This window comes from Narcine bancroftii, chromosome 2 (genome assembly GCF_036971445.1).
Source record: "Narcine bancroftii isolate sNarBan1 chromosome 2, sNarBan1.hap1, whole genome shotgun sequence".
In the NCBI taxonomy this organism is placed as follows: Eukaryota; Metazoa; Chordata; class Chondrichthyes; order Torpediniformes; family Narcinidae; genus Narcine; species Narcine bancroftii.
In genome coordinates this window covers 99931264-99946277 of record NC_091470.1, presented here as the reverse complement: position 1 = coordinate 99946277, position 15014 = coordinate 99931264, and the positions used below count along the sequence as shown (strand labels likewise).

At 42.3% G+C, this 15014-nt stretch overlaps 1 protein-coding gene across 4 annotated transcripts in view; it reads right to left on the bottom strand.

Annotated features, from left to right (window-relative positions):
• Positions 1–11090: 11090 nt before the first annotated feature.
• Positions 11091–15014, bottom strand: part of LOC138753991 (transmembrane protein 150A-like) — a 52607-nt gene continuing 48683 nt past the window's right edge. For all 4 annotated transcript variants that reach the window (XM_069917685.1, XM_069917682.1, XM_069917684.1 and 1 more), the window contains one exon: positions 11091–11735. In XM_069917685.1, the coding sequence (XP_069773786.1) occupies positions 11497–11735 (239 nt within the window). In that variant the 3' untranslated portion in view covers positions 11091–11496. The remainder of the gene's footprint in view (positions 11736–15014) is intronic.

The following is a 15014-nucleotide window of genomic DNA, read 5'->3' as shown; positions in this document are numbered from 1 at the left end:
GTGAATCTCCTCTGCCCCCTCTCCATAGCTTCCACATCCTTCCTGTATTGAGGTGACCAGAACTGAACACAGTATTCTCAGTGTGGTCTCACCCAGGGGTGCAGCGCTGTTGGAGCTCACCGGAGTGTCGCTCTGGCACCTTGGGGGGGCAGCTCCGGGCAAACTCATGAGGTGGCTCTGGCACTTCCTTCGCCACCGTTTTCGGTGACCTCCAGCACATAAAAAATTAGCAGTACACCCCTGGTCTCACCAGAGATTTGCAGAGCTGCAACATGACCTCTTGATTCTTGAACTCAGTCTCCACTAATGAAGCCTGGCATCCCATAGGCCTTTTTAATTATCCTATCAACCTGGGCGGCAAACATGAGAGATCTCTGGATTTGAACCTAAAGATCCTACTGTTCCTGCACATTGTTCGGTATCTGACCATTGACCCTGTACTCAGCCTTCAGGTTTGACCTTCCAAAATGCATTCCCTCACACTTAATCTGGAATGAATTCCATCTGCCACTTTTCCACCTAACTGTCTGTATCCTCTCGTCATATTGAAATGGTGTTATTAAATTCTCTTCATCAGTAGCTGAAGGTCCTGATTCTGGTCTCCATCTTTCATTTCAGATTGAAGTAAAGAACCGTGATAACCACAGGTCCTTTAGCAGTGATAAACAAGTCACTCAATGGAAAATTATGTTTCACTCAGAAATGGCCCAAAACCTACAGATTCAATTTATTGTCATGTAATAAAACAGAAATGTAATATTACATGAAATTACCTTAGTTTCGCCATTAATACTGCCCAGCGCCTTACAGTCAAGAAAGAGAAGCAAAAAAAGTCACCCAAGTTCCCGTGGATTTGCCTGCAGCCCACACAAAACTCCAGTTCTGTTCAAACCATTGGCAACCTGAGCCCAGATCCAAACATTCAACATGAAGTGCCTTCGGGAACCCTCCTTGCTCTCAGCGGCCTCTAGAATCCCAGTTCCCCTTATAGGGTAGCTGGTTCTCATGAGCCAGACTCCAGTCGCCTGCAGCCTAGTGTGAGTCCTTTGAATGCAAGTCACCTACAGCCTGTGTGGGTTCCTCACCCACAAGTTGCCAACAGCTTGCCGTTTGTGTCCTTCAGCTGCAGACCCCTTGCTGGTCTGACACCATGGTCACCCTCCTTAGGATTGTCTCTTCTGTTTCTTCTCAGTGGGAGTGTTCTCCCTGTTACTGGTGCCCTGTGCCAGACCTCCCTCAGAATCTGCAACTCCTCGTGATTGCTGCCAAACACAAGCGCTGCCACCTTGGGCCGAGACCCCGCAGTCGCAAGTTTTTAAAATGAAACACCATCAGCTCCTTTATCAGGTCATTTAAAGTTTGTTTGAATCAGCAACACTAGGTGGTAGAACCTACCATATCTCCTCACTCTCCGAGGGTTCACACCTGTGGCAGCACTGCCGTTACAGCAGGTCCAGCAAAGCCACTAAGATTTAGCATATCCTTGAAAATTCGCAGATTTTATAAATCATATATACTCATGTAAAAGTCAAGTATTTTCAGAACATTTTTAATGTTAAATTTATGGGGTTAACTATTAGATTGATACTATTTTTGACCGTGGTGAGTACTTGTGTCATTCAAGGTGTCGGGAACTCTGTTGGGGGGCAGCTGGGGCCTAGGTGAGAGTCTGCAATCGAGGTGTTGGAAGCTCCGGTGAGCGGGCAGCCGGGGTCAAACAATAGAGGGTTGATATTGTTTTACACACAATATCAAAATCAGAATTTACTGTCATGAACAAGTCATGAAATTTGGTGTTGTGCGGCAGCGTCATAGAGCAAACGTTCATATTATAACCATCTTAAGACATTATTAAAAGAAGTAAAATTAGTGCATAAAAAGTAAGGCAGTGTCTATGGTTCATTGATTATTCAGGAATCTGATAGCAGCAGGGAAGAAACTCCTTGTGCCGTTGAGTGCTTGTCTTTAGGCTCCTGTACCTTTTTCCCAATGGTAGCAAAGTGAAGAGGGTATGTCCTGGGTGGTGGGGGTCTTTGAGGATAGAGGCTGCTTTTTTAAGACACCGCCTCATAGATGTCCTCGATGGAGCCTGTGCCTGTATTGTCTCAGGCTGAGTTAGCAACCCTCTGGAGATTTTTCTTGTCCTGAGAATTGGCGCCTCTAGACTAGGCAGTGATGCAACCAGTCAGAATGCTCTCCACGGTCCACCTGTAGAAGTTTTCGAGTCTTCAGTGACATACCAAATCTCCTCAGACACCTCACAACCCTTCTTTGTGATTGCATCAATGTGGAGGTTCCAGGACACATCCTTGGAGATGTTGACACCCAGAAATTTGAAGTTCTTAACCCTCCACACTATTGAGCCCTCAATGAGGATTGGATCAGGTTCCCCTGACTTCCTCCTGAAGTCCACAATCATCTTGGTTTTGCTGACATTGAGTGCAAGGTGGTTGTTGTTACACCATTCAACGAATTGATCTGTCTCCCTCTTGTTCGCTTCCTCATTGCCATTGAGATTCTGACGACAACTGTGGTGTCATAGCAAATTTGTAGATGGTATTGGACATATATGGAAAATACCAGATTTTTGGGCCAAAAATAAGAGGAGGGGACGGGGACAACTTTTACATTGGCTTTTACTCGAGTATAGACAATAACTAAGTTTTATTTTCTCATTTAAACTAGATTGTAAAAAGCTTAAAATCACTCTTTTTTGTGATTTCTTTAATTATGATGGAGGTAGGCCAAGTAGCTATCACTGAAAGCAACTTCAGGATTTTCTGGCTGAAAGAATTGGTGACAATATCGAAAGTTACTGTTAAATTGCATGTTTAAATATTCTCAATAAAATTTAGATAATTGTCCTTAATTGCCAACACAAATTCCATTCCGTAAACACTGACTCCTCACAACATACTGGATGTGACCTGCGATTAAATCAAACTGTGCAAGTTTGAGTCCCCTGTGCAATCTTAGTCACCACAGTGGAAGAAAATGTAATGGTAGAAAGGAGTAATTAGGGAAGAGTAAATGTCATTTGTTTAGTAAAGACACAATGCTGGGGAAACTCAGCAGGTCAAATAGTGTATAGTAAAGATATATAACCAACGTTTCGGGCTTAAGGCCTTCATCGTAGGCAAAATGTAAACAGGCACCCTAACAATTCCTCTTATTCTTACCTAGTTATTTGCATTTTCCACCTTTAATATTGTTTATCATCCTGAGAAAACCTTCTTCATAAAATAATGATAAATCATTCAATACCATTTATGAGCCGATGCTGGGCAGATACCGTAACCCCATCGTAAGTTGAGGAGCACCTGTAATGCCCTTTTACGCAGTATTACTGTTATTGCAGTAGGCAGCATTGCACTTTGCTGATCAGATTAATCAAGAGCTCACAAAATTGATGGCATTGTATTCTGCCACCAAAGCACACACACACGATCAACTTGCTACACTATTTCTCGTGGATACAACAAATACTTGTAATTTTTTTATTAATGCTGATATCTTATACAAATAATTTTTGTAATCTTGGTATTCCCATGTCAAGTATCTCCAGTATTTTACACAATTAACTGTGATAATTTTTTGTATAAACAGCAGGTGAATGCAAGAGTCATTCGAAATGAAGAATCACTGCTTTTGAGTTAAAAAAAAATAACATGTTGGACTCAGCAGATCAGACTGCATTTGTGGTAAGATTTAACATTTCAGGTTCCTGACAAAGGGTCCTCAACCTCAAAAGTTGACTTTGGTTTTCTTTCCACAGATGCGGCCTGATTTGTTGAATGCCTCCAGCACTTTGTTTTTGTTTCAGATTTCTAGTACTTGTTTATCTTTTATTTTTAATTGTTCTGAGGCACTATCAAATCATTTAGTTCTTTTGATTATGGGAGTAATGCTGTTCAGCACCAGGATTTTTTTTCTGAATTGTCAAAAAGAATCTCCTTGACATAGCATTGGAAGGACAGCACTTATGTCACTATGTCCATTGGTGGGGGTGGGGGAGAATCTCACAGAAACATTTTGAACATTGAAAGACATAGACAGAGTAGATGTAGAAGTTGTTTCCCATGGTGGGAGAATCTAGGACAAGAGGACTCAACCTCAGGATTGAAGAGCGTCCACTCTGAACAGGGAAACTTCTTTACCCAGAGGGTGGTAGATCTGTGGAATTTGTTGCCACAGGCGGTTGAGATCATCATTGAGTGTATTTAAGGCAGAGATTGATAGGTTCTTGATTAGAAAGGGTTATGATGGGGAAGGCTGGGCAGCGGGACTGAGTAGGAAAATGGATCAGCTCATGATTGTACCATGATTGTACAGTGGGACAGACTCAATGGCCTGAATAGCCTATTTATGCTCCTATATTTTGGTCTAGATTACACGCTTCAGTTTAGATCTCAAATACACAATTTCTTGACCAAAAATAAAATGGTCTCTTACTGAGCCAACATGAATGAGTCCTGAGTGAAAGAGCAAAGAAAACATTGGTTCACTTCTTTATCTATGGTGCTCAAGTTGAGATGGCACATAGAGACTTTATTATAAATGACCAAATTCTGTTCTTATCCAAGTGATACACATGCACTCTCCACCTGTCTTCGGGTAGTAACCTGATCAATTACACTTTCCATAAATGAGTCAAGAAAATAGTAACCGTCCTGTTGCTTGTTGGCTTCTTCAACACAGAAGAGATGTCCCAAGTTGAACATTTCAGGCTCATTCTTATGTCCCTCACAGAATGGTGTGCAAAGCGGGTGATATTTAAAATCAAAAAAATCTATTTATGCAGACAATCACATCTCCCCCTACCTTGATGAAGGGTTCAGGCCTGAAAGATTGGTTTATGTATCTTTGTCTTTGCTACATAAACTACACTGTGGGACCTGCTGAGTTTATCCAGCAATTCTGTGTAAACTGCAATCACAGTGTCTGCAGACTTTCTGTTTAATCCCATGATTTATACTCTTTTTCTGACTCCTCATGTAAATTGACTGCCTTTTTATCTCCTTGGACTTCACATCACATCTTTATAATTTTTAAAATTTTGATTTGATATATTCCTTAACTGCTGCTACTTGAAACTTCAAACAAAAGCCTTTAGCTCCCGAGTAAACCAAGGTGAACTCAAAGCCCAGGATTATTTGGCTAAAGAAACTACCCAACTCAAAAACCATTGACATACTGAAATGGCTTCTGAGGGGGAATTCAATTATTATTTAGATAATTAGAATGTATTTCTAACACGAATATTAAACATATTTAAGCAAATCCGTGTTGATCTGGAGAAAGAAGTAAAGCACAAAAGTCTGCAGACGGGATTGAAATAAAAAAGCACAATACTGGAGAAACTCAGTAAGTCAAACAATTACTTTATATAGCAAAGATAAAGATATAGAACCAATATTTCAGGCTTTAGCCCTTCATCAAGGGGGGTATGAACAAAATGGTGGTGAGAGAGGTTCATGGGGAAGGAACACAAAAATGAATTCTGCACATTGTGGCCTGATGATTTGGGTTTTCTTCCCAGACTGCAGATGGCAAAGGTCTGTATTCCTTGACCCCACCCAATTCCTCATCTTCCCCACCCTAAAAGAAAACAATGGCAGACTTTGAACGCAGATGGTATGAAAGCTAACATGAACTAAAGGGTGGGGGAAAAAAAGAAAGGAACTTCAAAATTTAAAAATACATTTATTCTTAAAAAAAAGTTAACTTCCTGATACATCATTTAAATTTGTGTCTCATTACAAGATTGTTACCAGCAGCATTGAACATTACTTTTGCAAATTGCAGTACTACAAATCTTTCTGAAGCACAATGACATGGACAAGTCAAAATATTAGTTAAAAATGTCACAGGAGACACATTTCTCCATTTATAATAAATTAATTAAAAACATTAAAAAATGTCATATTTTGTCTTCTGAATATTGAAGATTTGTTTAAACTCAACAATGACTGGGTGCAGAAAACATTGAAAGTTGGAATATCTCAGTTGTCTCTGTAGTTGTAGATGTTCAATCAATTCTATTTAATAATCCTCAACCAAAAAAAATCTTCTGGCCTGTTTCAAGGAAATTCATCCAGTAACAAATTTACTTTACGTGCTTTTAACACATGATTTCTGTCTACTCCTTTATTTTCTATTAAACTTTTAATGCTGTCCAGCAGCTAAATGGAAATTGTAGCTACTTGAACAAATTTGAAGTTCAAATTGTTCAAATATACTTTGCATCTATCAGAGGACTTATTAGTCCTCTATAACCTTTGCCTACATCCCTGTAAATAAGTGAAATTGAGCAGACAGAAAATACCATGTCTGTTTTCAGTTAATGCTAGCTGTTTTTTTTAAATTCACTGAATTGAGTAAGGTTGATGCTTGTCCATCTGTAAATGCTCTTGAATGGAGTCTGGTGGACCACCTCAGAGGGCATTTAAGGATTAGACACTTTGTCACGGATGTAGAATTCAATAACAAACAGACCAGGTATGCATAATAGATTTCCTTCCCCAAAAGTCAGTAGTTGAAATTCATTTATTTACCTGATAAACAGAATTAAGCCTCTTCAGTTATCATGGATGATTTGTACTTCAGATCATTAGTCCAGGCCTCTAGATTATTAGTCTATAAATTAAAGAACTATGCTACTGTAAAAGAAAATGGCTGGAGGAACTCAACAGATTGAGCAGTGTCTGTTTTGTGTAGGAGAGGGGGCCCTGGGTAGGGGAAAGGAATTGACAATGATTTGGGTTGAACTTTTTTTGAAACTTATTGTGGAGAGGGGAGAAAGCCAGTACAGTACAAGAAAAAAGGATGGGAGGGTTGATTGACAGATGGAGGGTGAGGAATGGAGTTGAGAGACAGAATCTGGTGTTCGATACAGTAAAAATCCAAAAATCTGGATGCAGAAATCCAGACTACCCAAAAATACAGACCCCTCAGCTGAAATCTGGAACTTCTTGAAAACTCTTGGCTTTTGCATGCATGTCCGGAAGCCACGGAAATGTAAGATTTTTTTTTGTTCTTTGTATTCCATATAAAAAATGTTTTGTTCAGAAACCATGAAAATTTACCTGTTTATTCTCCTTAAATTTGAATTTTAGATGTGGTGCCCAAGAATCCAGAAAACCCAAAAATCCAAACCGACCAAATCCCTGAAGATTTTAGGACTTTTACTGTACAGAGAGAGAGAACAAGACCAGGAGGATGATAAAAGCATAACAAGGGTACCAGTGGTAGAATCTGATAGGGTGATAATAAGAGGCGTCAGGGGAAAGGGTGGAGGACAGATGGGACCACAGAGATTGAAATGTGTCTGCAGATGTTGATGGAGCCAGGACAGAAGCCCCCAAGGTTCCACCTGACAACTCTGCTTATCAAAGAAAAAGTGGAAGGACTCAACAGCTGAGGCAACATCCAGGGAGAGAGATGGACAGTCGACGTTTTAGTTCAGGAAACATTTTTGAGACTAAATTGGAAAGGGGGAGAAAACAAAAAAAAAAATAGACAGGGGCTAGGAAGGGGCCAAGATGTGTTGGGATACTGTACAAAGTGGGATAGGTGAATGAATTGTCACATAGGTAATGAAAGTCTTCCTTGCTGCAGCTTCCAGCTGGGGAGGAGACCATTAGTAGGGTGGAAGCAGCAGGGGAAAGTGAGAACTGTAATAGATAGGGGCAGCATTGCTTAACATTGCGGTGGGCACATCACTTACAGCATCAGTGGACACGGATTTGAATCCCACGTGGTCTATAAGGAGTTTGTACATTCTCCCTGTGTCTGCATGGGTTTTCCCTGGAGGCTCCAGTTTCCTCCCACTGTTCACTGGTTAATTTGGTGCTATGGGCTTGTGGACTGAAATAGCCTGAGAGGTCTAAATTTAAATGGCAGATGGTGCCATAGATGCTGCCTGGTTCAATTCCACATTCCAATTTCTCATTATTCACTCAAGATTCTAGCATCAGCCATTTTTGTGTTTCTATGGCTCCCATTCTCACTTTCTTTACTCATTAGATTAGTGCACTGGTCGTTTTGCTTTAACTTATCACCCTCCCCTCTCTCTCTGTTTGTCGCCTATCAATCACCTGCCTACCCAACTCCACTCCTCACACTCCCCATCTATCCGTCATCCTTCCCTAATTTACCAGTCCCCCTATCTCACTCCACCCACCCACTTCTCTTTAATTTCCTCTCTCAATGCTAAATCTTGATGTGGGGTTTTGACCAAAAATGCCAAATTCTTTGTCTTCCCTCCCCCCCAGCTATAGCTTGACTCGCTGAATTCCTCCAAACAGATTGTTCCAGGTTCTTGCAGTCTCTTGTGTCTCCATTGTGCTACTGTGCCCCTTTGCTCAGGTTTCTGCTCTGGTTTGGCATTGTGACTATGGTGAGATATAGATTGAGCTCAGTCATGTTGCCCCTTGGCTTCCACAACAAACCTGCTACCTTGTGCATAAGGTGTAATTTGGATGAGCTTCATATCCCAACAAACCAGTGTATTTCAAATAGAGGAAAGAAAGTGAGAAGAAAACAATCTCTACATAGGCACAAAATGTTCATAATTCATAGTTATATAATGAAATAATATTTTAGATATCTCTCTCTTGCTGAGATAATCCAAGAATTCACTAATTGGATAATGACCACATTCATGGAAAGCATCAGATACTGTCCTTCATGTCTCAACAAAATCTTGAGGCAACCAAGAAACCATGCCACCTCCAACAGCACAGACAAATTAAAAAAACTGATATTTCAGCAATAATGGAAGTACCAGCAAACATGCAGCGACCAGGGGATCAACATCAATTGGCACACACAATCCACATATGGTTTTCTTTTGCCCTGAGTTTCTAACTTGATGTACAAACATAGCAAGATGATATTAGGCATTCAATTAACTTACTGTTCAGTCAGATCACCCATTGAAAGTGTAATGAGAACCTCCAGAAACCTTTTGTACTCTGGCTGCAATAACGACTGTAAAGTGGGACTAAATTGTTCTGCTACATTTCAATAAGCTCCAAACAATATATTAGCCAGTTCAAGGAGTATAATCTCAACCAGCTATGGCCTCCTTAGACCTATGCTCAAAGTTTATGGCCTCCCTTCCCTGTGAAGCAGTCAAGTTTTGGTTTCTTCTGTACTTCTCTCCCAGTCACTTCCCATGGGAGAATCATCAAGGACAAGAGGGCACAACTTCAGGATTGAAGGGTGCCCATTTAAAACAGAGGAACCTCTTTAACCAGAGTGGTGGAATTAGTTACAATATGGAGGCCAGGTCACTGGGTGTATTTAATAGAGATTGATCTGAATAGTCAGGTTATCAAAGATTATGGGGAGAAGGCAGGGTAGTGGAAGAATGAATCAGCTCATGATGGAATGGCAGAGCAGACTCAATGGGCTGAGTGGCCTAATTCTGCTTCTATATCTTATGGTCGACCAACTACAGTACCGAATATTATATTACGCGAGGTGAAAACAAGGCTTTTGCTCAAATGTGCTGTGGCTTCCGCTGAGAATGACATTCTGAATATTTTTGTTGTGAATCCAATAACAATTCAGTTCTACAAAAACCTCCTAGTGTGTAGTGAAGTGTGCGTAATTGAAATTTTTTACAAATGTCATTGACAGAGATAATCATTCAATCAACATTAAACTATTACTGTTGGAGCTGGAAGTTGGAACAACTCTGTACCTTCTTTGTGACATAGTTCATTTTTACTTAAAAAAAAGTCAACATCTCAAGGTAAAGGTTTGCTGTGTTTGCACTAAAATTTGTACCCCCTACCTGCTTCAACGCTTTGGTGATATCTGTTAACTCAGCTTGTTTCACTGGCTTTAAGGAGATTTTGATGAAATTTTATTCATACTGCTATTTTGCACTGTGGAACCATTCCTAAGCAACAGGACTCAGACAAGCTAAATGATTTACTGAGAACCATTATCAGCTGTCACTGGTAGAAAAGCAGTTGGATTTAAAGTGATGAGTTCAGGATGATGTGATGTGTCAATTCCACAATAGTGCAGTTTTCCCTCACTTGGAACATGATTCAAATTAGTGCCTCAGTCATTTCCTCATGTGTCAGGACAGGATCCTTATTCTTTAAGAATAGATTTTTTTAAAAAAAATGATCAGAGGACACATTAAGAGAATTTGTGTATTACCTGTTAAAATTTGCCTGGAATGACAAAACAGGCAAGACCAAAGTAAAGTCAACCCTTCCCCCAGCCATCTTTTACAGTCCATCTAATATTACACTCACTAGTTCCCTCCAAAATCAACCTGCCAGTTTAGTATTATGTTTCGTGCTACGCAAAAGGCAAATTTCTCTCTCTTTGACCTGTCTGCAAGGAAGTTTGAGGGGTTGATATTCCAGACCGCAGCATTCCCCCTCTTGATAAGTGGTAGGGAGTAAAATGCTTCCCAAAACTTTTGACTTCTCCGTGTCTGAAAACTTGCAATTCTGTATATAGGATACATACACCTATCCCAGAGAGAGATAAGTGGCACAGCCTCATCCCTTGTGCATTTTTTTTTAAAAGGGTGGAGTGTTTTATGGCTGTAATCAGTACCATCCTTGGATTGTGACAATCTCTCCACCTATTTCGGATCCAGTAATCTGATTTTAAGATCACATGTTGACAAAGGTTCATTTATGGTTACTTTGTTTAAAGAATAACATGGTACTGTGGCGGTACGCCATTAGACAGGCAAACCGGCCCCGCTTGTCACGCACGTGGCAGGGCAGCCAGCCAAAATGGCGCCGTCGGGGGGGGTTCCTCCTGACCTCGGCACCGGGCTCAGAAGCCCGTGCTTGGGGACCCACGTGATGACCCGGTAACGGTTCTCAGCCAGGTCCAGGCTGGGAGTATAAGACCAGCCAGGCAGCCTGCAATAAATCAGTTTTTGCTCACTGAGCTCAACCTGTCTGGTTGTGCGATCCTTCAGTTAGCAGGGCAGCCGCCGCTACAGTACATTAGTGACAAAGGCTGAATTCCATTTTATACAGCCTCTGCTTTTCAGATGAAATGGATTTAAAGTCATCTTACAAAGAAACTTAGACACACAAACAAAATAGCCTCAGTGAATTTAAAAACCATATATCCAAAAGTACTTATCTTAAAGTTAAGGATCACTTGACAAAAATAAGTGACACAAGTCCAGTGATACCTCTGCTCGTCATCATTATCCCCATCTTCTGTCATGCGGTGTGAATCCAAGGCTGTTGTTCTGTGGAATGCTAGTCACGGACCCATTTAGTTTAGCGTGATGAATAATAAGCTGTCTGAAAGTGGGGAATCGTACTGATTTGGGGAGGGGCTGTGCTATTGTTAACCTCTTTGTATTAAATTAAATTACAAACTTGTTTTAAAAACAGTGGCAGGGGCTCACAGCTTGACTCCCAAGTAGAGTAAAGCCTCCTGTGTATTCCTGGCTTTTATCATCAGAGCTCCTCACAGTGACCTCCAGTATCAAAGCAGTTAAATCATAGCAATGCTCTCAGGGTTATTATTTAGGTGTGTCGATGCACTGCTGCCCAAGGATTTAGAAGTCTTGCTGTGTCCACTCCTCAGAATGGCCAGAACTGTCTCTTTGGTAATTGAACCAAACTCTAAGGAGAAGGTCCCGTAGAAAACCAAGACGTCAACAGTAAAAATCCACTCACACACGGCAGCAGCATGCTGGAATAAAGAGTTCTCATGAATAAAAAATATGCCACCTGAGCGCAGCTGTTAAGGAAATTGCTTGGAAGAAAATTACATTTACAAACAGTAATTAGTTTCAGACCCACGATAAGCCTTCACATCTTTCTCTCCACACTCCAACTTCTCCGGATAACCACATCTTGTGGAGTACAGCTGAACTGCTCTGGAAATTCGGTTGCCTGACTTAATTGGCTGGGTTTTTTAAAATCTCGACATCCAGACTGCAAATACCTGTATTACAATTCTTTACAATGAAAAGCTTTACAGCCAATCTCAACCTCCCCAGTGCAGAACCACACACACTTTTAAGAGTCGCCAGTAGCATACGGTATGCAAGCAGGTGAGTTCCTTAGGTGACTGAACTAAACCTGAAGGAGACATGATATCAATACCGAGATCAGTTAAGATGCCAAATACAGACAAACAATTTGTCACCTTCTTGTAATTGCCTTTAATATCAGAAAAGAGTGATTCTTTGAGCCCTGGCTGCTCAAAATCAAATGGTAGGTGGAGCAGCCCTCAGTGGGTCAACAGTGAGTGGGGCTTCAGTGGGGCGGCCCTGCACAGTGAGAGAGGCTTTGGTTGAGCGGCCCTCAGCCGGTCAGCGGTGAGTGAGGCTTAGGAGGGCAGGCTTCAGTAGGTCGGCGGTGAGTGAGGCTTTAGAGGGGCACCCTTCGGCGGGTTGGCGGTGAGTGAGGCTTCAGTGGGGTGACCTTCAGCAGGTCGGCAGTGAGAGAGTGGGTGAAGCTTCAGTGGGGCTGCAGCGTTGAGTGAGTGGGTGAGGCTTCAGCGGGCGGCCTTCAAAGGAGAGCAGTGAGTAAGTGAGGCTTCGGCAGTGCAGGACGGCCGTTGGCGGTGAGTGAGCCTTCAGTGGGGTGACCCTGAGGACAACACCTGCAAAAGGTGCTTCTAGCTGCAGTTCCTGACAAACCGAGAACTGGAGCTGGATGAACTCCGGAACATTCGGGAGGCAGAGAAGATGATAAGAGAGGAGTTTCAGGGAGAGTGTCACTCCCAAAAGTCAGGAGGCATATAGCTGGGTGACTGTTAGGAGAGGGGAATGGAATAGTCAGAGAAAGCAGAGCACCCTTGTGGGCATTTTCACAAAGATTAGCGTATACAGAGCCGTTGTCATACCCACACTCCTGTTTGGCTCTGAATCATGGGTCCTTTACCGGCATCACCTTCATCTCCAACATCGAAGTACTCGAGATGGCTGAGGCTGACATCATCGAATCCACGCTGCTGAAGATCAAACTGCGGTGGGTAGGTCACGTCTCCAGAATGGAGGACCATCGCCTTCCCAAGATCGTGTTATATGGCGAGCTCTCCACTGGCCACCGAGACAGAGGTGCACCAAAGAAGAGGTAAAAGGACTGCCTAAAGAAAGCTCTTGGTGCTTGCCACACTGACCACTGCCAGTGGGCTGATATCACCTCAAACCGTGCATCTTGGCGCCTCACAGTTCGGCGGGCAGCAACCTCCTTTGAAGAAGACCACAGAGCCCACCTCACCGTCAAAAGACAAAGGAGGAAAAACCCAACACCCAACCCCAACAAACCAATTTTCCCTTGCAACCGCTGCAACCCTGTCTGTCTGTCCCGCATCGGACTTGTCAGCCACAAACGAGCCTGCAGCTGACATGGACTTTACCCCTCCATAAATCTTCGTCTGCGAAGCCAAGCCAAAGAAGAAGTATACAGTTTTGGATAACATTGGTGGGGATGAACACCAGGGATAAGTTGTAGTGGTCACATCTTTGGCACTGAGACTGGACTCTCAGCTCAGAAGGGAAGGAGGGAAAGGAGGAGAGCAGTAGTGATAGGGGATTCAATAATTAGGACAGATAAGAGGTTCTGTGGGAGAGATCTAGAATCTCAGATGGCCTGTTGCCAGGGTCCGCAATATCTCGGATTGAGTATTCTCAGGAGGGAGCCAGATGTTGTGGCCCAATGGCATGGGTAGGAAGGATGAGGAGGTCCTGGAAAGAGAGTTTATGGAGTTAGGTGCAAAGTTGAAGGACAGGACCTCCAGGGTTGTGATCACAAGAGTGCTACCCATGCCACATGCTAGTGAGGCTAGAAATAGGTAGTTAATGCAACTAAATACTTAGCTAAAGAGTTGGTGCTGGAGGGAGGGTTTCAAGTTTCTGGACAATTGGGCTGTTTCAGGCAAGGTGGGATCTGTTCCAACAGGACGGTTTGCACCTGAGCTGGAGGGGGTTTAACATTCAAGCAGGTAGGTTTGCTAGTGCTTCTCTGAAGGGATGGTGGGGGGGGGGGGGCGTGTTGAGGGCAGAGATAGGCAGGGGGTTGGGAACCAGAGTGTTAGAGTAGATAGTGGTGGAGGAGGATAAAGGTCATGCGAGGACTGTATGTATAGACAGAAATCAAAGGTGTGCAGGTGATAGAAATTTTCTCAGGTGTATTTATTTCATGCAAGAAGTATTGTTGGAAAGGCAAATGATCTTAGGGCATGAATTGGCATGTGGGATTATGACATTATTGCTATTAACGAGATGGTTGCAGGAGGAGCAGGACTGGCAGCTCAATGTTCTGGGGTTCTGTTGTTTCAGATGAGATAGAGGGGGAGGAGTGGTATTGCTAGTCGGAAAATATCACAGCTGTGCTTAGACAGGACAGCCCAGAAGGCTCATCTACAAAGACCATATGGGTGGAGCTGAGGAACAGGAAAGGGGTGACCACACTGATAGGGTAGTATTATAGCCTGCCCAATAGTCAGAGTGAATTGGAGGAGAAAATCTGTAGAGAGATAGCAGACCAATGTAAAAAACAGAAAGTTGTGATAGTAGATTTTAACTTTCCACATATTGACTGGGACTTGCGTACTGTAAAAGGGCTGGGTAGCTTGGAGTTTGTCAAATGTGTTCAGGAAAGTTTTCTAAATCAGTACATAGAGGTACCAATGAGAGAGGATGCAATACTTAATTTTCTATTAGGGAACTAGACAGTTGACTGAAGTATGTGTAGGCAAACATTTTTTGGTCCAGTCACCATAATGTCATTAGTTTCAAGTTAATTATGAATAAGAATGGGCCTGGTCCTCAAGTTGAGATTCTAAATTGGAGAAAGGCCTATTTTGTGGAAATGAGAAAGAATCTAGGAAGAGTAGATTAGGATAAGTTGTTGTCTGGCAAGGATGTGTTCAGTGAGGGTCTTCAAACGTGAAATTTTGAGAGTGCAGAGTTTGCATGTTTCTGTCAGGGTTAAAGGCAAAGTTAACTGGCATATGGATCCTTGGTTTTCAAGGGATATTAGTAATCTGGTAAAGAG